General features: G+C 43.0%; 1 protein-coding gene across 1 annotated transcript; it reads right to left on the reverse strand.

Moving 5' to 3' along the window:
* Positions 1 to 7,794: 7,794 nt before the first annotated feature.
* LOC135468525 (3-hydroxyanthranilate 3,4-dioxygenase-like) lies at positions 7,795 to 26,234 on the reverse strand. Its single transcript, XM_064746823.1, has 10 exons — positions 25,955 to 26,234; positions 25,285 to 25,366; positions 21,922 to 22,005; positions 19,867 to 19,973; positions 19,069 to 19,170; positions 18,246 to 18,289; positions 12,126 to 12,274; positions 11,138 to 11,206; positions 9,824 to 9,906; positions 7,795 to 8,715 (listed from the first exon to the last, which is right to left on the reverse strand). Exons 1-10 carry the CDS (start codon positions 26,125 to 26,127, stop codon positions 8,643 to 8,645), a joined length of 966 nt encoding a protein of 321 aa, XP_064602893.1. The 5' UTR covers positions 26,128 to 26,234; the 3' UTR covers positions 7,795 to 8,642.
* Positions 26,235 to 26,799: the final 565 nt, after the last annotated feature.

The following is a 26,799-nucleotide window of genomic DNA, read 5'->3' on the forward strand; positions in this document are numbered from 1 at the left end:
GAATGAATCGATGATTATGGCTTAACACCAAAGGATGCACTTATGCTTGTTCCCAAACTGTTCGCGTGAAAAAGTTAAATGGTAGAAAAACAACTCCATGAATTGAAGACAGCAAATGCAAAGAAACATCGAAACAGTTGTACACGGCATAAGCTCTTAAGAGTTGTCTCCCCTTGACCAGGCATGTGACAGTTTCGTGACTCGGTGCGCCAGTCATTACATGCGTACGCACGGCCAAGTTACAGCCTTTACATCGTGTGCATGTTCATCTTGTGTTATAGCGGCTTTCCCGTGGTGTTTCATTGGGACTTTTCAGGGATGGGTACTGGTGATGGTTTTCTTTTTCACAGTCTGCTGAATGTGCTAAGCTGATTTACATAGCCCTTAAACACGAACTGGTTACCGGTACCATGTACACCTTACGTTCTTTATCACTGTCCTCTCCGGTCGTACTTGGGAAGGTCTGCTGCAACCTGCGGATGGTCGTGGGCTTTTTGATATTCATATCTGCTGCGTTATCACTTCAATGTATCCAAACACTGTAAAATCCCACTCTTGTCGACCCAGTGGTAGCTCAACCGGCCTGGTCACCATTTGGTTGGGCCTGTACACACGTCTAACAAAGTTGTAGTGTTTGCCGGCCACATCGTGCATGGAGTGACAGAACAGAAGTGGATGGTGGCGCAGTGATAGCTATTATCAGTCTTTGGTAAAGTTCACTTAACTTTGCGCCGCGTAATAAAGGTTAAATGTTGGTTTATGTACGTGATGTGCTTAATTGTTTTGATCTGGAAACAGCGTATCCCAAAACTGGTCCCCCATGGAACGTGGATGTTAAGTCTTCACTCTTAAACGATAGTTGTGACGTCACCCTATTGTCAATGCTATGTCGCCCTGGTCTGATAAAGCTGTCTCTCACCGCGACACCCCAACCTTGTATACGACATCCATGCAAACCACTACCTTTACCATGCAAATACATGGCATGTTCTACCGCGACGCATGTTCAATAAGCGCATGTGTCCAAAGATCCAAAAAACATGCACGCAGTTATCTGACACAATTTAACTGGGCCTGCATGTGTAAAACAACCGTTTATAAATACACAAACGTGTTACATAAAGAAGGGCAATAAAGTTTTCAGCCTTGTGGAGAGCTTATGTCAAAGGTTTATGGGGTCTACGTGGCTCAGCTGGTTAGCGCGCTCGCGCAGCGTAATGACCCAGGAGTCTCTCACCAATGCGGTCGCTGTGAGTTCAAGTCCAGCTTATGCTGGCTTCCTCTCCGGCCGTAAGTGGGAAGGTCTGTCAGCAACCTGCGGATGGTCGTGGGTTTCCCCCGGGCTATGCCCGGTTTCCACCCACCATAATGCTGGCCGCCGTCATATAAGTGAAATATTCTTGAGTACGGCGTAAAACACCAATCAACTAAATAAATAAATCAAAGGTTTACTCCATCATCGACGATGCGCGATTCTTTTTTAGGAAAGTACTGTTACATGTACTTCCTCTTTTACAGGATACACGTACGCAAAGAATTAACTTGACCTAGAGCATGAACGCCACATACATGGGCAATATTTCAACCCTATCGTGACAAGAACATTTTGTAACCAGGGAAAAAACCTAGCTTTCTTTTATTTTCCTTGGGATTGCTGTTTTCATATCGTCTTTTCTTACTTTGTTGTGTCATACTATCTTTTGTCTGCATGGTGGGAACTTGGTGTAGTTAGTTCCACACGTATATCAAGCGAATAACGGGCCTGTGGAACCTGCAGATATACCAGTGAGGTCTTAACCCAGGATTTCACGCATGTGTCTGTAATCCTAGACTAGCATATGGGCCAATGGAGTTCCTGATTTCATTGGCGTCATCGACTGGAGTATGGTATCGAGCTATCTGTATATACTTACAGCCATATTTCTCGTGTATACATACGTTTGTGTATACAAGATATTTTTGTTATTCAATTATAAGTATTGAATTTTATCTGAGTCGAATTCATCGCTGTCTTTTAGTTTGCAAGGTATTCTGTTGGATACTTACTCTCCAGCTGTGGTGAAATCTGAGAAGTAATTCGTGTTATTGGCGGAAAAGCGTGTCTTTGCAGCTTAAAGCATGCATTTGGGGTCTCCTTGGCCTGATGGTTAGCGTAAATGACCCAGAAGCCTCTCGCCAGTGCGATCGTGTGAGTTCAATTCTAGTTCAGGATGGCTCCCTATCCAGTCGCACGTGTGAAGGTATGGCAACAATCTACAGACTCCATCCGGTTTCCTCCTACTACAATGCTGATCGCCGCCGTAAGAGTGAAATATTCTTGAGCATGGCATAAAACATCAACGCGGTATGCCTGCCATTCCGATGGTCGGCGTTGCACGGTGGGAAGGAGGAGGCGTAGCGAGGCAACCGGTCGGGGATTATTGTGGGTGGGTCCTGGATGGGGTTCGGGGTATTGCATGATGGGGGAGAGTCGGTGTTGGGAAAGGGGGTAGTAGGTGTTGGGAAGGGGGTAGGTATTGGAGGGTGGTGATTGGAATTATCCGCTTTCTGTTTCATGCCGATTGTTATACCTGGTTCACTATTACAATTATACGACTGGTGCTAACAGATGACGTCATTGAAGGAGTCGTGTAGTTAAGGCTAACAGATGATGTCATTGAAAGGATTCGTGTAGTTAAGGCTAACAGTTGACGTCACTGAAAGGAGTCGTGTAGTTAAGGTTATGCATGATACATACACTGTAGTCTGTATCTTTTACCCAGTCGTCTATATTCAGCTGTCTGTAAAATCAGCCTTAATGGCTACCAAACTTCGTTACTGACACGTAACAATACAAGCTCTGCAGGTTGATATGTTGTACTTCTTTATTATTCAACGGAAAATGCAGTTAGAATACTTTTTTTCCTGATGTTAAACTCCATAAGCCTGGTTTCAACAACAAGAACTGACTGTCGCATGAGGCCCGGCCCTGTGTCAAGTCATTTAGTCTGCAGCTGTAGTGCAGAGATGAGATAAAGAGATTTTCTCGAAATGTGAATCCACGGTTTACTCGGAAACTTTGTTGCACATGAGCGACCTTGCAGTGACCTTGACCTTTAGCCTCACTAGGAATTCCACAGGCCTATATGGTCATATGTTTGAAGTAAACCAACATAATCGGTATGCATATATACACTATCTGGGTATAAAGATATAAAACTTGGAAAGTTTGAACACAGCAATATCCTCTCTCTAAAGTTTTAATTCCTGCAAGACTTTGACCTTCTGACCATATTTCTTCAAAAGTCATCCTGCTTACCTTAGTGTAGAGATGAGATACAATAAGTTTCTGGAAATCTGAAGAACAACTATTTTATATTCGGAAACTTGTTAACAAGATTTATAGCACTCACGTAACATTGTGACCTTGACATCTGACCCCTGCATAAACAACAATTTCCGAGGTCTTTATGTCACATATGTGATATATCATAATCAGAGTGATTGGCGGTAGGGAAGTCATTGCCAAAACAACGCCGCTGAGACGGAAACGACGGCTGAATCCAAAACAAAAAGCCATAAGTAGCCCATCCCCGAGGGCTGGTTCATAACTCCATCCACCCATTGTCGAGCGTGTCACTTGTTTTTTGATTAATTATCACACCACCAGAGGCAACGAGTTCTCAATGTCGAAAATAAAAAAAAAGCTTGTGGAGTTCAACATTACGAATTAGAAAAATGTACTACAGCTGCATTTTATGTGCCAAAATATGGACGTCCAGCTCTACATAGAAGTGTAAAGCGTGTGGTGTTACGTGTCATTGAAGGAAGGCAAATTTGGTAGCGAGTATTAGAGATAAATATATAAAGGCAACCAGCTAAAAGAATCAGACTTGCGTTATAATACTACGGCAGAAACAAATTTGATGTTAAATGTTCTAACCCATTTTAAGTTAGAATGTAGTTTACCACAACATAAAATACATTCCCAATTTTAAAACCCTGTACCTCATGCTGAAACTAAATGGCTTCTGTCTTGTTCTCCCCGTCGTCTTTACCGACAGACGCCGAGAAAAAAGCTTGAACAGCATCGATCCCTGTGTATCAGAATATGACGAGCGGATAATAATGGGAAAACCGGTTTTCAAATTCAGCCGGAGCTCTGAATACCCGTAAATCAAGTCATGGGTGACTAAATCTATCACAGACAATTTTCCAACAAGGCCTGGGGCACAGACTGGAGCGTGTTTTGAAGAATTGGGCATTTGCTGTGATAACAGTTCTGTTACCTCTCTAAGTTGGGTGGGAGGTCATCTATATATGTCTGGCAGTTTTAAACAGTTAGTGGTACTTGTGTGTCGAAGCGTGCCGTTATTGTTGCTCGGGCTGTGTCTGATTTTACAATGCCTGTACAAAATGCAGAAGGTCCTAGTACTTGTCAACGAGGAGGTGGTCTATAGACGTAGATACATGATAGGAGGGCTAGCTGGTCAGTTGTAATAGAGGTATAGTAGGTCTAAAGTTGTCACGGTGCAATGCCTGAAGTCTGAACATGGACAAGTAGTCAGGTTGCTTGACAGATTTAAAAAGTACGGTGTGAGAGTGGTTAGTCCTGTACTGAAGTAGCACTACGCTTATGTAAAAGTAACGTCCGCATGTTAATGTCAGGATGGAAAGGCAATGTACAGCAAAAACGATACCTTTCATAAAAATAGAAATGTGCGCTTCTGACGTTCACAAAGAAAGGGAAAATGTAAATACCATCCAGAATTTACAGGAAGAAGACGAAAGTATTGGTAAAATTCCAACCATACACAAGAAATTTTCATTTAACGAGAGTCAGCTTCAAGGTAACAATGAAGACCATGCGTCCGGTAAAGACATATTGCCGACAATAATGCCACGCCGAAAGAATGGACTTGGAATTCTCACAGGCTATGCGGGTCGTCCAAAGAACATGATCGATAGGATAGGCAGGAGTTTGGTGCCCGACGCTTCTCGATCATCCGGATGTATGAAAGAAGTACTCCCACATAAGACGTCGCCCGACCCTTTTCTACCTCACAGAAAATCTCGTGATGAACAATCGCCATCTAGACTAACTGTGTCATCCCTTGAAACACTTTGGGACGGATCTGGACTAGCGAGTTGTGAGCTGCAAGAGTTAAAGGAAACAACAGCTAGGTTGAAACTGCCAACTCGACGGCCAAGTTTCGTGGCATGGCATGACCGGTACATCAAGAGACCGCTGTCCATGAGTCGAACATACACGATTCACGAAGCGGAGGAAACCAGTCTACTGAGCATGGAACAGAGAAGTCGTATTGATGGCGATCTGGAGGGGATCAAGGCGGATCTGGTGAGTTCATCAAAAAAGAAATTACGAGGAGTACATATAACGCTATCATCTGAATAAAACCAACAGATAAATAGATAACATTTAACTTAACACGCTTGTATCATGTAAACATGATATACCACAGCTATGTAATGCATTTTAAACCATTTATGCAGTTCCGGATACACCCCCGGTGTTGAAGGCTAGGATGCAAAAAATACCCAAATTGGCTGAGGTTGTTAAAAACTATGCCTGGTAAAGAATATACATGTATAAAAAGCTAATAAATTGGCAGACAATCAGTCCTCTGTATTTTCAGTTGTGTCCAGACTTTTCGATATTCCAGGTTTCCTAGAGCAAATCACAGCTAAAAGATCTCGAAAAGGTTATTAACGAAAGCTTCCAGCACGAATGCTCTGTGCGTCTTCTAGCGCGAATCTGCAACTGGCATTCATTGTTTTTTATAGTACCATTACAGCTGCTGTTTAGCTGAAATTCATGCTATACTCATTTGAAGAGTCTGAAACCTAACTGCATGTGAGGAGGGCGAAAGTATGTGGGGAAATTGCAGTTGTTTCCATTATATTTATTTATTTGATTGGTGTTTTATGCCGTACTCAAGACGGCGGCCAGTATTATGAGGGGATGTTCACCACCATCCACCAGTTACTTGCAAACCTTCGTACATACTAGGAAAGTTTCAGTTATCAGTGGGTGCTTGCATGTTTCAGGTCGAAATGCGGTCTATGGACAAAAACCTTGCCAAGAACTTACTGTCACTTCGAAGAGAAATAAACAAGTTAAAGCTGGAGATGAGCTGTCAGGAGCATGAGGACTTGCTGGAAGACGCTCAGGAGGAACTAGAGGCGCTTCAAGAACTCTCCGAAATGTGCGACTATCCTCTGGATGAACTAAACTTTGGTGAAACCCTCAGGCCGTTGAAAAATATCGGTGTGACCAGACTAAATCTCAGTGCTAGGAGATTCTCCACTTGTTAATAATTCTTCGTTTAAATTTGTCCATACCGCATAGCTTAGAAAACTACTAGAATCATATTTGTTTTGCAAATATTAAGACAAACACATTGCTACAGTACGTGTGGTTTATACATACGTGTACCATCCTACAGAGGAAACAGCAGTGGAAATAATACTCTCCTCAGACACAGGATGTAGTCTTGTATAGTCTACCTAAAGTTATTAGGTTATACATAGGGTCTATCGTGGAAACAGTATGTAAATATCAACCTGTTCGTGTTTTATAGCCGCGTCCTCATTCTCAATTATTGTAACGACTGGAGAGCTTTAGATTGACAGAGGCATTACTTATGGATAACAACTCCTTGATTTATTGTGTTGGTGACGTTTCGATGTAGGTTCTTACATCGTTATCAAACCATATGAAATTACGGAGAGACCAGACAACATGTATACACTAAGAGAGAGAGTGGTGTCAAAAACAGTGGCTTCAGGGTTTAAGGCGGTCACTGTCTAATCTGATGAGGTCATTGTAGGCGCTCGGTAGGTGGTACCCGCTGTCTCGGTTAAGCTGTGGATTGTGTCGTCATATACGTGACAGAATTTGAGAGCAAGTTGGTTCCGTAAGGTAGAGGACACATTCGTAGCACTAACCAAAACTGACAACCCCCAGTCCCTACTTGACCACCCCAACACCCAGAACAGCAGGATACAGTTCACCATGGAACAAGAATGCAACCAAACCATACCGTTTCTGGATGTACTTATCACCAAGAGGAACGACAAACTTCTCACTTCAGTATACCGCAAATTCACGCACTCATACCAATACGTGAATTATCAATCTAACCAACCTAATCGGATCAAGAGGAGGTAGGAAGTGATGTCAGACAACACAACATTTGTTTCTGATGATACTTAATACAAATGCATTCTCTTTAAAGTGCATGCGCAACATGATTATAACACCTGAAACAATTTTTTTGATGAACGCCAATTATAGTTCTGTGCGAGGGTGTTAGTGGTGAATCTAATCCTACATGCGTCGCACGGGCTTCAATTTTCATAGGTCAAGCTTGTCAGTTGTGGCAGTGAGGTAAAGCGATCGTAGATAGTGGCACGTGCGCTGTATGGAGTGTGACGGGGGACTTTAATTTCGAGCTGACTCAGCAGAAAAAATTTCCTTCACATTCATCGCAACTAAATTTCCATTTTCTACCATATTAAAGGAAATATGTTGGAGGGTGCTGACAAAGAACTTCCATACTGACAGCTTCTTATATGAGGGCTAACGGGAAAACAGTGGTTTTCATCCTTAATCTGTCGCCTGGTTTGACCTATGCATTTTTACCATAACCTCAACATATAAGGCAGTATGCTACAAATTTCGATTCACAGGATAAACTCCATTTCACTTTAAATATAGAATTGATATCAAATGTAATAATGGGCCCTGTATGTAATAATAATAATGTAATAATGGTTACAAGCTCCACACGCTTTCTCCATTATCATATTCATTTTATTACAACAAATTTTGAATAAACACAAAATACATGTAAATGCAAAAAGAGCATTCAGATCATAGAAACTGATACACAGTTATGAATATAAACATCCGATGATACATTTGCAAGTATTGAAAGATGAGGCTAAAATTGTATATTTGTACAAAAATATGCCAAGTCTATGGACATGGAAGTATTGATTATGCAGAGAATCATTGTTCAAGTGAGATACATACCACTTTTTGTTTCTTGAATAAAAATTATTATGTTTTATGATATTGTTTATAACTAAAAAAAAATTATTTTAGTAAAAAAAATTTCTACCTGTTAGGTATTAACATAAAAGGACAACCCTAAAGACTGGATAGGCTAAATGTCTACCTGGCATTTGGATATTCGTTTATCTTAATTCCAGATATCTACGCCATGTCTGGTCATGCTATTTCCATACATCTGACTAACAAAATGACCACAATTAACGGCTATGTAATATTTACGACCTGTTGCTGGGTTGATTTAAAACTATGAACTGAATTTCAGGAAAGTACTCTTAAAATTTGAAGGAAAAAGAAACAAGACTGGTAGAAATGCAAATTAAGAGTGTGTTCCCTCTAAAACCTGGCCAATCCAAAACCTGGCAATCCAACATCAGAAGAGGCTACCAGTACCTGACGGTACTGTTTTGTGAATATACTGTGCCAATGATCATCAACGAGCAAAATTTGACCTTCATTTATCAAATTCATATTTTGGTGTTCTTTACAAATCTTTCACTAACACCCGATACCTACAGCCTTGTATCATGTGTATGAGCATTCGGAAGTTCACTCCTTGTTACCCTCATTCCGTTTTCTTCGATGGGTCCTGATAGCAGACTAGTGTCACAGAATCTTCTTTATTATTTCCCTCATACCTGAAGAAACATAGAAATAGTGATTGTGAGTACCGTAAATACACCAGTATACTTCGTACTTACCACCCACCACCCACCACCCACCACCACCCCACCCGCCCAAATCAAACTTTTCATCAAGGGTGCGTATTATACAGTAGAATGGGAGTCGGGTGATTTATTTCCATCAAAACTGGCTGTTCATAAGTCTCCCGAATGGTCAGCAAATGTGTCGGAAACCGAAAATAAATATAGCTACCCTCAACTTGCCAATATGTAACTAATAAAAATGTTCAAAACAAAACAACAAAAGAAATTGATCCATGACATGTAACTCAGATTTTAAAGAAAACAAAGGCGAAAATGCAGAATAAATATTTACATAAAAAGAAGGTCAGGTCCGAGCCAAATGTAGGTCAACTGTTCATTTGCATAAGCACTTGGCTTTAGGCTGCACTCACATTAAGGGTTTTTCAGGCCGTTCATTGGCAAATCATCCGTTGTAAATTCTGTTCGTCATCAAACATTTTTAAATTTTGGTAGAGCCAGTCATTTTTTATAGAGGAGCCTCTAACTTTGAAAGATTTCATAAGGTTACTGCGAGTCAATGAACGCCTGCCTGGTACAGCTGCACTAACACGACTCGTCAAAAGGTGTCAAATCTGGGGCTTATCAGAAAAGTGCTCACGCATAATAAACCATAAAGCACAGGGATACAATCTCAGCTAACCACTGTGTGAGGATCTTCAGTATTTGACTGATAGTGGATTTGTTGGTTTGAAATGTATTTATATTGTATTTACTGGAGACCGAACTTAAATGAGGTTTTACTTTCAGCCTCAGTAGTACGGCTGTTTTACTGCCATGCAGTCTAGAAAGCCTTTCATAACTTTCTCTGCTCTCTTGCTTTCTAGGCTGTGAGGTTTATGTGTTTATTATTTCCTCCAGAAGTCAACAAAATAAGTTGTTTACATCTGCAATGACAATGTCTGACCTAAATATGGTAGTACATGTAACCCTTACTGTATCCAACTGTAACCCCCAGTTTCACACAGCCTATAAACTGTATATCTGCAGAAAGTGAGGGCCAGCTTTAAAGTTTCTAGACAATGGTAGAGAGAACACATACCTGACACCTGCCTTAACCAACACAGAACCATTTTCCTCGAGACGCCACTGTCTATCCTTTACCCTTAGGTCACAGCTGCCTTCCTGTCAACAGATAGGTGCACAACACCAGTGAGGTACTGTATCATAAATAATAAAACGGTCTCCTCATACAGCAAGGTCAACCTTCACTGCTAACAGGTCAATATTACAGAAACACAAATTGCCTCTACTTGCTGCTTATACCGCTTCCCATGTCTTCCAAAAAACATTTTCTTCAAAACAGAAAAAAACGAATGACACACTGTAGCCGTGGATGACTTCAGATGTCAGCGGTTACTTTAATACTGGAAGATGTATTCCATGAATTTCATAGATTCTCATCGGTCATTGTTTTACAGCTAGGACAGAAACAAATATATAAGGCCAGGAATAAAAAGATGTTCGTTGGGCATGACCTGACCATCTCTCCATGGCAAGTTTTTATTGGGATTTTGACAGAAGTTTGTTTCCTACACTATTGTTGTTTGGATAAGGTCGGGTTTAGTTAAAGAATAAACAAAGAATTTCTTAAGGACGGCCTACATGTAATGTAAATAACGGTACACAGAATATGAACTTGGTAAAGGTTCTGCACATACTGCTAAAGTACCCATGATGTAGAGACACTGTCAGGAAAACAGATCTGACATTTGGCATCATTCAAACTTTTGTCTTGCGAAGAATCAGGCTAGCCTTGAAAGGATCATTTATCCTAATGCGAATGGTCAAAGCAATAAGCTGAATGGTGAGATTTGCCAAATTTACACATATATACCTGATCATTTTACTAAGTTTGCTGTTGTAAATAAACTGTCTCTAGAAAGCATTCTATAATTTCACATACACGAGTAAAACCTATAACGGGGCAATAAGCAGGTGCTTATCGATATGCAGGTGTCTTACTATATTTACCGAGTTTATGGCATGTGTAAAACTATGGCAATAGCCATGGCCATTCTACAAGGCTTCACAAAATCCTACGGCTAAACATGATACTGCGTAAGTAGCAAATGATATTTTATCTGCAGACAACTGTGTCATCATCTTTTTCTTCCAGTTACATTGTACATTTAACACGACACACATACACAGTCAATGTTATCAACTTTGACATGTTTGAAGGCTGTATTTTAGTATGAAATGATAAGATTTAGTCTACAGCCTCTTGGTACTAAAGGGAGGTAATTTCCAGCACATGCTTGTAACAAGAGCTTACTTATACATAGACATGGAAATACCTATTTAAACAGTGCTACCATAAACAATAACCACCTTAAAAGACTAAACTGCTTACCAGTTGCCATAAAAATGTTTCCAAATGAGCTTGTTCTCCGGAAAACTGTCCTTTACCGAACAGCATTACCTGAAGAAAAGTACAGTACAAAATGGCCTCACATACTAAGAACAAAATTGAAATGAACGATAATGCTCCTATTCAGGCCTTGGAATGGAGTGAGTGAGTGCTTGGGGTTTAACGTCGTCCTCAACAATTTTTCAATCATAGGACGACGAAGGAATCCTTAGGGTGTATGTAATGTACCTCTTTGTTGCAGGACGGATTTCCACCGCTCTTTTATCTAGTGCTGCTTCACTGAGACGACTTACCACAGGCAAATAAGCCGTCCCGCCCAAGCCATTATACTGATACTGGTCAACCAGTCGTTGCACTATCCTCTTCATGCTGAACGCCAAGCAAGGAAGTTACAACTTCCTTTTTTTAAAGTCTCAGGTGTGACTCGACCCAGGATTGATCCTGGATCTACCGCTCCCGAAGCGGATGCTCTACCAACTGTGCTATCCTGGCCGATTCCGGCCTCTATGATCACGTGAAGTTTGACACAAATTCTACATCTACAGGATGATGACAGTACCACTGGGGAAATTGTAACAGTTTTGGCGTCCACAGAATCTAAAGAGCCTCAATTACCAGTATGAGCCGTATAAGGGCAATACTGACAGCGACACAACGGCCCAGCCGGAGTGTTATTGGCAGTGATGAGGTCAGCTGTTTGCCTGATCCCAGTTAAACTAGCCAACAATGTTCTGTGTTAAAAAAGCACAGTGACCATATTATAAAGCTTGACCATTAGGTAACCTGTGGAGATCCTAATTCTGTCAGGATGTACATGTCATACTTCCAAAGAGAGGTGACCTCTCTTTGTTCACTTCATACAGTATATGGAATGAGATAAAAGTATCAATTTCTCTATCTCAAAACGTCACAAAATATATTTTTGCACCTGTTAGCTCTGAGGATGACTTTCAACATGAGTACAACTGACCTCAAATTGTGAGCCATTGCCATAGAGGGTTACAGCGCCATTCTTCATCAGCTCTTTTCGATTTTCTTCAAGCCAGTTTTTCAGGTAAATGGGGTCATCAATACTAACTTCTTCATCAATAGAAACAGGTGGCTTCTCAGAAATAGTGCCTATTGATAAAAGATATAAACCCAATAAATGGTCAATTTCCTCTTTAAAAGATAAACATGGAAGCAACTGCCGACATTGAAAAAATAAATATACTCTCATGCCCTAAATCTCTGATCCTTACAACTGGAGAGAGATTCACTGGTGACATTTACATAGGCAAAGTCTGAGTTCAACATTTCCAGTTATTTTCGATGAAAAATAAAGCAAATCTTTAAACTTCACTGTTTAGCTATAAATTTTGGCTGCTAGGAATTATGCACATTCCCCCAGAGTAAGCAGACATGCTCTAATAGTTCACCAGCTTACAGGCCAATGTCATGTTAAATTTGACAAAGATCCACTTCTATTTCAGGGAATAAGGCATGGACAAGCCTAGCTTGAAAAGCAGACAGAGCAAACAATATATGTCTTTCCCAAGATGGTTTTAAAACATAATAATTAAATAGACAGACACAACTCAACCAGGTTGGTCAGCTTTGAACTCGTATATCTTCTCTTCTTCTCGAAGAGGGCCTCTTTGTACTGCTTATGGCGGATGTGCTTTTCCACAAAACCCTTTTTCACGCCCTTGGCCTTCTTTATGTTGGCTCCGCCGGCCTCCAGAATGGAGTACATCTTGGGACGCAGACCTATGTATTCGGCGATCGGCCGCCCCACGTACTCGTCCTTCATTTTCCCCAAGACCTTTATATTTGCTACGCTCTGCAGGGGGTGGTCTTGTGGGTAATCTGAGGTGTCGTACAGGTTTGCATTCTCAGCCATATCCCTATAAACATCATAAGTCTGAATCTCGAGTAGCAGATTATCCGTGTCAGTGTGGAGGAGCTGGCAGCGCTCTCCGTACTGGGCCTTCATGTGGTTGTAGTAGAAGTCGTACATCAGGTGCTTTGAGAGATCTAGAATGCTTATGCCCACGTAGATAGGTCGGTTTAGGACTAGACGGGTCTTGTGCATCTGAATCGCTGCGAGGTCATCATCAAATATGTTTGCCCATGCGAAGCTCGGGCTGGCTATCAAGCGTCGGAGCTTGTCATCTTCTCCAGAGCGTACCAGCTTGACGTCCACACGCTTCCGAAGGTTCTCCATGGTTTTTCCGAAGACCGAGTTGTTCATTAGCTTGTACAAGTCCTTCTCGAATTTACTCGCGGCCGTTTTTCGGAGCTCGGTGTTCATCCTGATATAGGGTTCCATCCAAGGGATCTGGGCGAATCTCAGGGCCCGGTGAACCTTTGTCAGGCGCATTCCCAGAGATAGATACAACTGTAGGTTCCGGTAGTGCAGGACGTACCGTTCCTTGTTGCAGAGGTTGGGGACCAGCTTTTCGACCTCGGTAGGCGCTTTCTTGCCGAGAAGGCCGTGCTGATAGTCTGACATCCACTCCTTCTGGACCACCAGACGCTCTGGGGCTAATGGGTAGCCGTTATGTGTGTTATGTAGGTCGGCCGGATACTCTAGGTCGACCTCGAGGATGTAACCAGAAGGACTGTCGTGTGGGTGGGTAGCAATCGTTTCACCGAGACGCTGCGCGTCACCTACCCACTGAAAGCCGCCCGTTGGAAGAAACTGACTCATAGCCCAGCCATATAGATTATTGGCGTCTAGGTATTGGATGTAGCTGTTTGGACTTTCGGGGTTGTATCCCTCCACCTGCGGATTATTGGCTTTGGCGTGTCACTTACTTACCATGGAGATTAATCCTCGCCACCCCTTCTCAATGAAGAGATGTTGGTCATAGTCGGTCAACAGCTCCAGCTCTACCCCGGTCTTCTTGAACAGTGCATCCCACGAGAGACATGGGCTCGTAAAGTAGTGAGTGGGGTCCAATCCATACTGCCGTAAACAAGTCTTCCGGAAGGCCTCAAACACATCAGCCAACAGGAGCACGTCTGTGCGGCAGTAAAGGTCTGTGTAGTCTCCCAGATTGGTGCAGTCAAATACCTTCCATACCTGTTGAGCATGGATGTAGTCCTCATCGCTAATGCCTGAGACTTTGAGCTTACTGTAGAAAGCCTCTTTAGGTGGGAGGCTGGACTCGTAGAAGCGCTCCCAGGAGTCCATATACTCATAGGGGTAGACACCCTTGCGCATGAGTAACTTGCATTTTTCTTCGGCAGGCTGATACCGGGCTGTGATGTGGAAAGCCTCAGGTTTGCTGGCCTCTACCAGATTGTCAAGGGAAGTCGGTAAGAATTGAACGCTGTCGATGAAGCGGAGCTGCCCCAGCAAGAAGGAGATGTACTTTTCCGTGTTGTTGGGGATGCAGGAGATGCGGCCCTCCACCTTACTTATGGCTTGTATCAAGAGGTGCCCGTTGTAGCCCCGTAGGTTGTGGAAGACTACTGGTATGGCTGTCTTAGGACCCAGCCGCAACTATGGGCCACGCCTCTGTACTTGCCGGTGATATGGTAGTGATCGCGCACAGAATCGGGCGCCTAGAGGCTTCTCATACACGTGACAGGTTGCAGCGTTGTTGTGGACCTGCCAGTCCTGGGGAGTCATCCTCATGGCTATAGGGTTAGCTAGAACATTTTGGATTTCCCGCTCCTCCTGCCGGAGAGCTCTGAGGAAGTGTTCAATCGCCTCAGAGCCTCTGTATTCCACGGGGGGTTTTGTGCGACCGTCGCAACGCACCACAACATAGCAGTAACTGCAGGGCTCGTGGTGCTGAGTCTTTTGAGTGCTGCTCTCTGTAGGTGACGGCGGCGGGCCTTCAACCTTTCTGGTCAGAGCCTCGAAGTTGGCATACATGATGAACGGAGCCGGTAGCTGTTTGTGGTGGTTCTGGATGGTGAACTTGTTTTCCACCTCCTGGGGCATTTCCACCCTCACCACCGTCTGGCCAATCCAGCCTTATGCGCCTCGAGCAGGTCCTCCCTTGTTTAGCCGTGTAGGCAGCGCTCGCAAGTGTTTGCGATTTGGCGCCTTACTTTCTTGGTATAGGAGCTGATTCAGGTCTTTTATCCACGTATAATGGAATTTGCCTGCCTTCTCAATCAGCAGCAGATTGATTCGGGGCGTGTCGCCGGGCTTCTTGCTGAGGCGGTGCACGACCACGCCCTTGTCCCACCCGAACACGTTGATGGCGAGGTCGTTCTTCCCCTCCACTTTAGGGATCTGAGAGATGGGTGTGGGGGCGTCGATCCCCCCCAAAGTCAAGACCATCATTGGGGTGATACTTTGTTGGTCTCTGGGGGTTTCTGGCGGCTGGAAATAAGGCAGACTGGAGTGCCCATCGGAGGCAGTCGTCGTCTTTGTTCTTCACGTTGATGACTGTTTTCTTGTTACTCACGGCTGCAGGTAGGGGGATGTAGGACCCGCCTCTCAGCGGCTGATACCTTGCCATGTCAAGCCAGAGTGTTTGCACGCTATTTACAGCCCACCCTGACCCTCGCTGCGTCCATTTCTCTAGCGCCTCCTGGATGGTGGGGAAGACCTTATCTAGAGCCCCGTCAATGTCACCGACCTCTAGGAGGGCCTCCTGTTTGCTGTGTAGTACTGGGCTGGTATACTCTTCACTGCCATCGGCGTGGGCCTTTCGCAGCTAAACCTGAGGCCTAGTTGGAACTTAACCCCGCTGAGTGCCAGGATCTCTTCTTCTAGCTTCTGGCGAATAATGGCTCGAATTTCTTCCAAGAAGGCTACTGGGTCCGTCCAAACGCCTTCGGGTACGCCCATCTGCCAGACCCGGAGGAGATTCCTTATGGCCCGGCCGGTGTTAGTGAATTCTAGTTTCTTTTCACCCTGTATTCCGCCTAGCAATCATCCAACACCTCGTTACTGAGGGGGTTCTTGACGTCTTGCTTCAACTCCTCGTTACTTCGGGAGTTCTTGATGTCTTGCAGCCGTTTCCACTCAGCCACAGCAATTCCCCTGCAACTCTTATCACAGAGCTCCGTGGAGCCGATGAGAAGCCACCGGCAATTATTGAGACTCCTTGGCATGTTGTCTTGCTTCCCAGCCGTTTTATTGCCTGTCGAGGATCCCCTGCAATTCTTCCAAGGCATTGTGGGACCGTGGGTACTTGGGCCGCACACCTAGGAGCGTCTCAAACTCCTCCCGTAGTGCTCGGGCTTTTTGATGGTGCCTCATTGTACGCGCCGTATGCCTAGTGGCGATGCCCTACTAATATGAAATTTCGATAGCCGCCAGCTGTTTGTATTCGCCGTTGTGCAATATCGTCGTATGCCTAGTGGTGGTATCTCTCTAATATGAAATTTCGATAGCCGCCAGCCGTTGAACTCCAAACGTCCAAGAAAGCCTTGCGCCTCCGCTGCCTTTCACGCGTCTGGACATTATGATATCCACAGGCCCCGCAAAGCCGAAATTGGTTTTTAACGCCCCGACCACAGCGAATACATGGCTGGGTGCCAGGACCTTTCCGCAGACGGTATAGGTGGATGCCGCAGTACTCCCCCAAACAACTCTTATCACAGAGCTCCGTGGAGCCGATGAGAAGCCACCGGCAATTATTGAGACTCCTTGGCATGTTGTCTTGCTTCCCAGCCGTTTTATACCTGTCGAGGAACCCCTGCAATTCTTCCAAGGCAATGCGGGACCGTGGGTACCTGGGCCGCGCCTATGAGCATCTCATACTCCTCCCCTAGTGCTCGTGCTTCTTGGTGATTGGTCATTGTATGTGCTGTTGTGCAATATCGCCGTATGCCTAGTTGCGATGTCTCTCTAATATGAAATTTCGATAGCCGCCAAACCCTCCGCTGGGGAGGTGGGGGCCTCTATTCGTTCTTGGGGGGGGGGGGGGGGGGGGGGCCCAAGGGGAGGGTGCGCCAGAACCTATAGTGTGTATATGCCTCGAGATGGGGCTGGGAGCCCCTATTTGCCAGGGGGAGGGTGTTCAGGGAATGGGGGTTGGGAGCCTCTATTTCTTATGGGGAGGGCCCCAAGGGGGGGGGGGGGGGGGGTGCCAGAACCTATACGCTGCATACTACTGGTGAGGTTCATGTACCAAATTTTTATGATTAAAACTAAGAAAAAAAACATGAACTGTTAATGGTAGGAGCACAGACTAACTGCCCAGTGAAGCGTGAGGTTATTTTTTATTACGTTCTTAAACTGTCAGTATAATCCCCTGACCACCCCTAAAGCTCTCCCATGGCACTCAGTCAGTAACAACAACAATCAACGCATTAAATCCTGGGATATACTTTTCAAGTCCCTGGAATGAGGATCGAACTTTAGGGCATTTACGGTAACCCTGGCTACATGCAGTTTAACACATGTATAGGAAAGCAGCTGATTCTGATACGTATGCCTAATCTGAAATCCACATATAAAGCAATATGGCATTCATCAAATTCAAAACTTTCAATCTGTACTGTACACACCGGAAACATCATCAAATCAATCAAGGGTTTATTATTATTTTCTTTTTTTTTTTCTACACTCAAAAAGTTTTGACTTACACCTGAGTTACTGACATTGGTTGCATGGCATATTGGTGAATTACGATGAACTTTTGCTGGAAGGTGGGATGTTCTGCTGCAGAAGAAGTGATCTCCAATAAATGCAAGACTATGAAAGATGGCTTCAAGGCTGCAGGCACACTGACAACAGGGAAAGCTATAAATTTTCTGAGGGGCCTCCGTGGCTCAGTTGGTTAGTGCGCTAGCGCAGCATAAAGACCCAGGAGACTCTCACCAATGCGGTCGCTGTGAGTTCAAGTTCAGCTCATGCTGGCTTTCTCTCAGGCCTTAAGTGGGAAGGTCTGTCAGCATCCTGCGGATGGCCATGGGTTTTCCCCGGGCTCTGCCCGGTTTCCTCCCACCATAATGGTGGCCACTTTCGTAAAAGTGAAATATTCTTGAGTACATAAAGTTCTTGAATAAATAAATAAATAAATAAATAAATAAATAAATAAACAAATAAATAAATATAAATTTTCTGTCATCCACAATATGGTCATTAACACAAAAATTAGGAAAGACTTACTGTAGAAGAACTACATAACTTTACCTTTAACTGGTTTTCCTGTTTTATACTGTTCTGTTGTAAAAAATCTGAAATTAGAAAGTTTTTTCAAACATGGTAAACTGATGAGTGTGTAGAGCACCATAAATATGTAAATACGATATATAATTTATATAAATATGTCTTCTTGAAAACAAAAATAAGTAAAAACTTTGATTTCATATCACCTTACTGAAATAATGGACAGATGTTGACAAGGAAAACAAAATTTACCTGTGAGAAGAAATGAAATATGTCAGCATGTAAAATGCAATTTCTACATTAAGGCTAATGACGCATACATAAAACGCTTGGTTATTACTTCTTAATACATGGTATGTGATGTTGCCTGACCTACAAAACAAGACAAGCTTATCAGTTTTCTTCTTGGGATGTTAAAATGGCTTGAAACTACAGTTTTCCTAAAGGCCCCCAGCAGTCAGCCCAGAAACCAGGTTGTCTGCTATGGTGACATCAATGGTGAAAGCTATCAAAATAATTTTGGTGGGGTCAGAGCGCAAATTGAGGATGCCCATTATGTTTATCGATGATATCGTTAGAAAAATATTTCAGAACACTAATAGAAAATTTTCAAAAAAATATAGGGTTATTAAACATATAAAATATGCCAACAAAATGAAAAAAAAATCCTCTATGTGTTTTTTCCTTTGGCATATTGTTCTTTATGTTCCTTAAAACCATGGCCTGAGTTTTATATAGTACCTTGTCATGTATTCTTTTACTGAGTCAGACATTTCCAACCTTGACAATTATTACGTCAGTAAAGGTACCTAAAATACTAAAATTACACACAACGAACAATATTTACTCTTTGATAACAGCTGCCAGCTGAGGACCTAAATCCTCACAATGGAACCATTTCTCATAAAGTGTTTCTGTAGTAAGCTTTCCTTGGTCTTCTACAAAGTACCTGGGAAGAGAGAATCATAGTAGCTAAATATCTGCATAATATTTTACCATGGCCAAATAATTTTAATCCGTTGAATGGATGGGTTCATTGGATGGGTGGATGGGCTGATCAGAACACACTCATAAGCACAGCATGGGGACAAAAACCAGCTGGCACATTTTAAAACAAACTGGACAAAGACCTTGCAATTTTAAGCTGAATGATCTATTGTGTATTGTTAGAAAAGCTCTCATTAAATTTCAAAGTCAAAAGAATAAAATTTATTTCAAACTCCAATGATCTACACATTATACTCCAATTTTTTAGTATTCTAGAATTGGAATTCGGATAGAAGAATACCCTAATTTTTCGAACTTTTAGGACATCTGGTCTGCTCCAGGAATGTATAGTTTCTTCTTTTTCCACATTGTTAGTCCATCTAATGAACAACATATTTATATCTTTTCTTTCCAAAAAAAACTGGGAGAGAAATGTAATTCTTTGCTTTCAGCACTACTAATATCTGCCCCAAAAATCAGAAAATTAGGGTACCTAAGTTGCTGACGTTACGGGCTGTGTTCTAAAACAATGTTACCTTGGAGATTTTACTTAAAATTGTCGTCACACATTGTATTAGACTACGTATATGTACATGTACATAAATATTTGGAATGGCCACAGAGGGTAAGCATAACTTAACCACATTTTAACAATTACCGCAGACCGTCCAGTTCATCAGCATTTCGCTCTCTTTCTATCACCAAGCCTACAGTGTCCGCCTTCCTTTGTGGAGAATGAGGGATTCGTGCAGGTAGCAGAAATACCTGAAATCAATTTCATGGAATAAATTCTTCAAAATTGCTATTAAAATTCAATCCTAGTATTAAAGTGAGTTTTCAACCTTCTCTTCAGTACAATTATGTAGTCTCACTATAAAAGGCTTTGATATGATTGTATTTCGTTTATTTAATTGGTGTTTTACGCCGTACTCAAGAATATTTCACTTATACCACAGCGGCCAGCGTTATGAAGTATTTAAGAAGATGGGGGGATAGCAGAGGTGAACATTATAGGTCCTAGTGAAATGAACATGAAAGCTATAAAAACAGTTATTTTGGACATGTAATGAAACATATACATGAAGGGCAGGCATTCTGAAAGTATTGTGAGAGCAAAACATTTCCCCTACTCATTTGGGCTGTCAGAAAATTTCGTCCACAATGGACGCAAAAATGGCAGCTGTTTTCTACCCGCAAATGGATGAAATGGCACAACACAAGCTTGGTCTGTAAGTTGTATTAGTGAAGCCATGTACCAAATTTCAATTCAGGATAATTAAGGGTTTTGGAAAAAAAGCCATATTATCTGTCAATATTCAAAACAGCAGAACCACTAATGTTATTTTGTTGAAAACAGATGAAACAGCCCCAAATCTTCAGCGTGATCTCTAACTTGTTTTGATGAAAATATGCATCAAGTATCCATTCCATACAATTAACAGATTGGCACACAATGGGGAAAATAGTGACTGTCCAGGACAAAAAAGAGTCACACTTTTGTCAACAAGGCATTCAGAAAACAGTTTGGTAACAGTTCATAAAACTCCATAATGTTCAAGTCAGGTGATATGTTTAAATAAAGATGAGAGCAGGGCAGCTGGATAGACAGATAAGAGCAGAGCTGCTGAATGGGAAGATGAGAGTAGGATAGCTGCATGGGAAGATGAAAGCAGGGCAGCTGAATGGGAAGATGAGAGCAGGGCAGCTGAATGGGAAGATGACAGCAAGGCAGCTGAATGGGAAGATGAGAGCAGAGCAGATGGCTGGGAAGATGAGAGCAGAGCAGTTGGATTAGAAGATGAGAGCAGGGCAGCTGGATAGAAAGATGAGAGCAGAGCAGCTGGATTGGAAGATGAGAGCAGGGCAGCTGGATAGAAAGATGAGACCAAGATAACTGCATGGGAAGATAAGAGCAGAGCAGCTGGATGGGGAGATGAGAGTAAAGCAGCTGGACAGGAAGATGAGAGCAGGGCAGCTACATGGGAAGATGAGAGCAGGACAGCTGGATGGGAAGATGAGAGCAGGGCAGCTGAATGGGAGGATGAGAGCAAGGCAGCTGGATGGAAAGATGACAGCAGCACAGCTGGATGGGAAGCTGAGAGCAGGGCTGCTGGCTGGGAAGATGAGAGTAGAGAAGCTGAATGGGAAGATGAGAGCAGGGCAGCTGGATGGGAAGATGAGAGCAGGGCTGCTGGCTGGGAAGATGAGAGTAGAGAAGCTGAATGGGAAGATGAGAGCAGGGCAGCTGGACAGATAGATGAGAGAAGGGCTGCTCGATGGGACAATGAGAGCAGGGCAGCTGGATGGGAAGATGAGAGCAGAGTAGCTGGCTGGGAAGATGAGAGCAGAACAACTCGATGAGAAGATGTGAGCAGAGCATCTGGACAGAAAAATGAGAGAAGGGCTGCTCGATGGGACGATGAGAGCAAGGCAGCTGGATGGGAAGATAAGAGCAGGACACCTGGATGGAAGATGAGAGCATAACAGCTGGATGGGAAGATGAGAGCAAAGCAGCTGGATGTGAAGATGAGAGCAGGACAGCTGCATGGGAAGATGAGAGCAGGACAGCTGGATGGGAAGGTGTTAGCCAGGCTGCTGGATGGGAAGGTGTTAGCCAGGCTGCTGGATGGGAAGGTGTTAGCCAGGCTGCTGGAAGGGAAGGTGTTAGCAGGCTGCTGGATGGGAAGATGAGAGCAGGGCAGAGATTACTCACCTGACCCTCTTTTATTTCAATATCTCTGTGAACTCCCTTTTCTAACACTTTCAGACACATATCTCCTTTCATCATGTAAAAAAGCTGTAACAAAGCATGGCATTATAATCAGTCATAACAACTATGACTAGGAACTTTGGTCTGAAACACAGTGCACCAAAACATGTAACTGATTGAACAGAATAATATACATAGCCAATCAGGAAGTCCTATCCCAAATATCTGACCACTGTATTAAAATGACTCAATACTGAAAGGATTGAGCTTGGCAAGGTTCCAATCTGCACCTTATTATTTACAGTTTTCATTAAGTTGCGCAGAAACTGGAATGCTATATTGTCTCCTTAAAAATAATTAAATATTCATCAAATCAGCTATTTTCTTACCTAAATATGAGTGCGAGCATATGGTTTCTGGGAGAAAATAACTGAGACGTGCTAGAAAAACGCCGGAAATAAGGGTGGGCATGACCTTACCATGACCTGTACAAAGACAGCTTATTAATAGGCTCAAAGAAGATCCTAGCTGTGGCAAACAATGAATGTCCCAATTTTGACTTTTCAGTGGAAAAAAGTGTGCTAATTTTATATTATATTATAAAGCATAGTGTATTACAGACGTTATCTCAATGAAGTGAGTAGTTATATTTCTTTCTTACAATGGTACTGGAAAATGGAAGTTTCCTGAAAGTTTGCTGCGATGTTGTAATGTATGGGTAAATTTGCTATAAGTGTAACCAGACCACCCAGTCACACTGTCATCAGACCACCCAGTCACACTGACATCAGACCACCTGGTCACACTGTCACCAAACCACCCAGTCACACTGTCACCAGCCCACTGAGTGTCACCAGACCACCCAGTCACACTGTCATCAGACCACCCAGTCACACTGTCACCAGACCACCCAGTCACATTGCCACCAGACCACCCAGTCACAGTGTTACCAGATCATCCACTCGCTGTGTTACTAGACCACTCAGTCACTTTGTCACCAGACCACAAAGTCACTGTGTCACCATACCACCCATTCACTGTGTCACCATGCCACCCATTCACTGTGTTACCAGATCACCCAGTCAAAGTGTTACTAGGCTACCCAGTCATAGCATCAGCAGACAATCTAGTCACACTGTCATCAGACCACCCAGTCACACTGTCATCAGACAACCCAGTCACAGTGTCACCATACCACCCTGTCACTGTGTCACCATACCAGACAACCACTGTGTCAACAGACTACCCATTCACTGTGTTACCAGATCACCCAGTCAAAATGTCACCAGACCACCCAGTCAAAGTGTCACCACACCACCCAATCAAAGAGTTACCAGGCCACCCAGTCATAGCATCACCAGATCATCTAGTCGCATTGTCACCAGTTCACTGAGTGTCACCAGACCACCCAGTCACAGCTTCATCAGGCTACCCAGTCAATGTATCATCAGACCACCCAGTCACTGTGTTACCAGAACACTCAGTCACTGTTACCAGACCACCCAGTCAATGTCACCTGACTACTCAATTAAAGTGTCCCCTGGCCTCCCAGTCACAGTGTCACTAGGCCCTTCAGTCATTGTGTCACCAGACCACTCCGTCACTGTGTCACCAGAGCACCCGGTCACTGTCACCAGACCACCCAGTCACTATGTCACCAGACAACCCAGTCACTGTATTACAACACCACCCAGTCACAGTGTCACCATACCACCTGGTCACAGTGTCACCAGACCACAAAGTCACTTTGTTCCCAGACCATAAAGTCAACGTGCCACCAAAGCACTGTGTTACAACAACACCCAGTCACAGTGTCACCCTACCAAGTGGTCACACTGTCACCAGACCACCCAGTCACTATATCACCAGACCACCCAGTCACTGTGTTACAACACCAACCAAGTCAAAACGTCACCTGACCACCCAGTAACAGTGTCACCAGACCACCTAGTCACTTTTTCACCAGACTATGCAGTCCAAGTGTCACCAAACCATCTAGTTACTTTGTCACCAGACTAAGCAGTCAAAAAGGCACTAGATCACCCAGTCACAGTGTCACCAGACCACTCGTCCAAAGCGTCACCAGACTGATCAGAAATGTCTGGTCAGAAATGTGCACTTGTGTACACTTCAGCCAAAAATCCAACGTTATATATCAAATCAAATGTCACTACAAGTATTACAGTACACTTCTCTAGATTTGAGATCTTCATTCTTCCCAGCTTAGCTTTCCGAAATACAAATCTGTACTTTTTCATTCACTAACCCTGAACTTTTAGTGTGTGGTGTCCCCAACATCTCAAAGCTGTGAGCTACAAAACCATGTTTAATTTAATCCTGAAGTAATTCTTACTTTGTATCAGTTATTCCTTATTAATAAATACAAAAACGTTAGAATTAATATAAGTATACCAAGAGATTACAAGATGTAGCCAAGAGATTACAAGATGAACAAGTGTAAAATGCATTTTCTTCCTGTGAAAGACTTGACACTTTCCAAAGGTGCCGTTGTTGATGAATCTTCCACCCCATACACTGCTTAGTATGTCCCAAACTATCTGCCCCATCACACTGAAGTTTTGCTACACGTGCAGGTTAGAGTATAAATATAGAGCAGTAACTTGATCAAAGAATCCTTGCCCTATTGAGCGCCAGCCTTATACAGTGTTCCTGCATGTAGGCAGGGGCAGAGAGACTAGAATCACTGTGCTTTATAATTGTGACTACAACCACATCGACATCAAGCAAAACTTAGCTAACCGGCACTTTCAATTTGAGTCGGCTATGCTCGGCATCATCTGGAAAAAGATAAACTCGTGAACATTTGGATTGAAACCAAGAAGATTTATACCATTAAAAGGGGCGATTGATAACCCTGGGGATCCTTTTTTGTGCCCTTAACTTTAATTTTTAATTTCATAATCAACAGACTGAAGGAACTATTCTGAACTATTCATGGCCAACTGATCTCAGAGCTAGCCCTTTTCACTCTTTACACGACTGCAGCTGCTAGATAAATCTTCCTACTTTCCTGTGATATGTTATTTATTCATTTGACTGGATGTTTACACCATACTCAAAAATATTTCACTTACATGATGGCCCCGTGATAAGTTACACATGTACTATATAATATCAGAATGGACACAATGTGATGCTGTCTGTTAACTATCAGTCAGATCAGCACATCTGTCAGTAATTATGACGTTTTCGTGAAAAAATTAGGAGACCAGCCTGTCAGAACAACTGGATCACCCGTGATAATGAGGGAAAGATGTAAAACTTTTAATTATGAGAGAAATAAAATAATATTGCCATCACCATTTATAGTTTCACATTGTTAATAGATTTTGAGAAGGCTGCTACCTCTTCTCCCTCCTCAATATGATAGTCCCTCCTCTGGTTGGGACCTCCCACAAAAAATACTTTCATCTGTCCATCTTCATGCCTATAGAAGTAGAAGCAAAGAACACATAATTAAAGCTCAAATTTATTTAATAATATCCACACTGCTATTGAAAGCCAAATGTAGCTATATTCAAATACAAAAATTATTGCATGAAAATCAAATTGTGCAATTATTTTGTTTAAATCTACCTTAGAAGAGCATGTCTGTAGGAGGCACAGGAATTGAAAAGTTCAGCTCCATACATGAAGTATTTAAACATTTGAGATGTGACATGGAAGTCTTCCCCCAGAAACCAACAGTATAAGAATACAGAGGACTATTTTCTAGAAAGTATCTGTGTAGAAATATGGATTTCACAGTATGAAGTGTACGTAAGTATATTATATATGCTGATTAAGCCAAAGGCTGTTGCGTAAGCCAAAACAAAGTTGTCAAAAAGGGCCCAGTAAGCCCTACTAGACCCACATCGTGTACCACACGTTGTTGTTGTTCAAGGCAGCTTTCTTAGGCCTAGCCTATAAAGTATTATTTCCGGCATCTCTAAAGCAGGTTAAACTTAAAATGCTATTACCATAAGTGTACATGAGTTATACTATGTGCAATTGATGACATCGCCGACAAGCTCACATTAGTTTATTGCAGACTGGGGGTTGAAAGAATCCCTTGTTTTCTTCAACCCACTGATCGATATTGTACGGCACAAATAGCTCGGGCACACACTTCGACTCGTCGTCTTCCTCTCGGCGCTTGGCTAATGTCGGGCCGCCCATTGTCTCCTCACCAGATCGCTTAGAGGACATGGTTAGTAATTCTGAAGTTTGATCAATGAACTTTACATCACACGGATTAATAAAGTTGTGGATGATGTCAACCCAATTACATCCGACTGCGACGCTACATGCCCTACAATTTCTAGCTGGAAAAGTCGTCAATCAACTTTTGACACGCCTACTTCTGTATCTCTCTTTTGTGATGACTGGCCAAAGATAGACACAAACAAATATTACCTGCCCACAAACGCACACACACCTCCAGCCTTCAAACCCATGGATAAACCTATAGCGGGATAATGTAAGTAGATCTAGACTCCAGCGGTAGAATGTATTAGAACGTAGGTAGGCCTAATTGCGACCGATGTGTGTTACAATATATAATTCAGTTTAATTTCATTTAATTGAATGCGATTTAATTATTTGGCCGGTGTTTCACACCGTACTCAAGGATTTTCCACTCACATGTATATGGCTGTGTTAAGATTTATGGCTGTATGAAACCAGAGATCGGCGTACATATGTAGGCATACACGTACATAACAAATTAGTCCGCCTAACTAAGCCGTAACCGAAACAACGAGAGCTGCATGGATTCCAACAGTCAACCTCACAGGGCACCTAACACACCGTGATGAAACGCACGACCATGCGCAAGTTGCTGGCAGACCTTCCCACGTACGACTGGAGAGGAAACCAATA

Source organism: Liolophura sinensis, chromosome 6 (assembly GCF_032854445.1).
Source record: "Liolophura sinensis isolate JHLJ2023 chromosome 6, CUHK_Ljap_v2, whole genome shotgun sequence".
In the NCBI taxonomy this organism is placed as follows: Eukaryota; Metazoa; Mollusca; class Polyplacophora; order Chitonida; family Chitonidae; genus Liolophura; species Liolophura sinensis.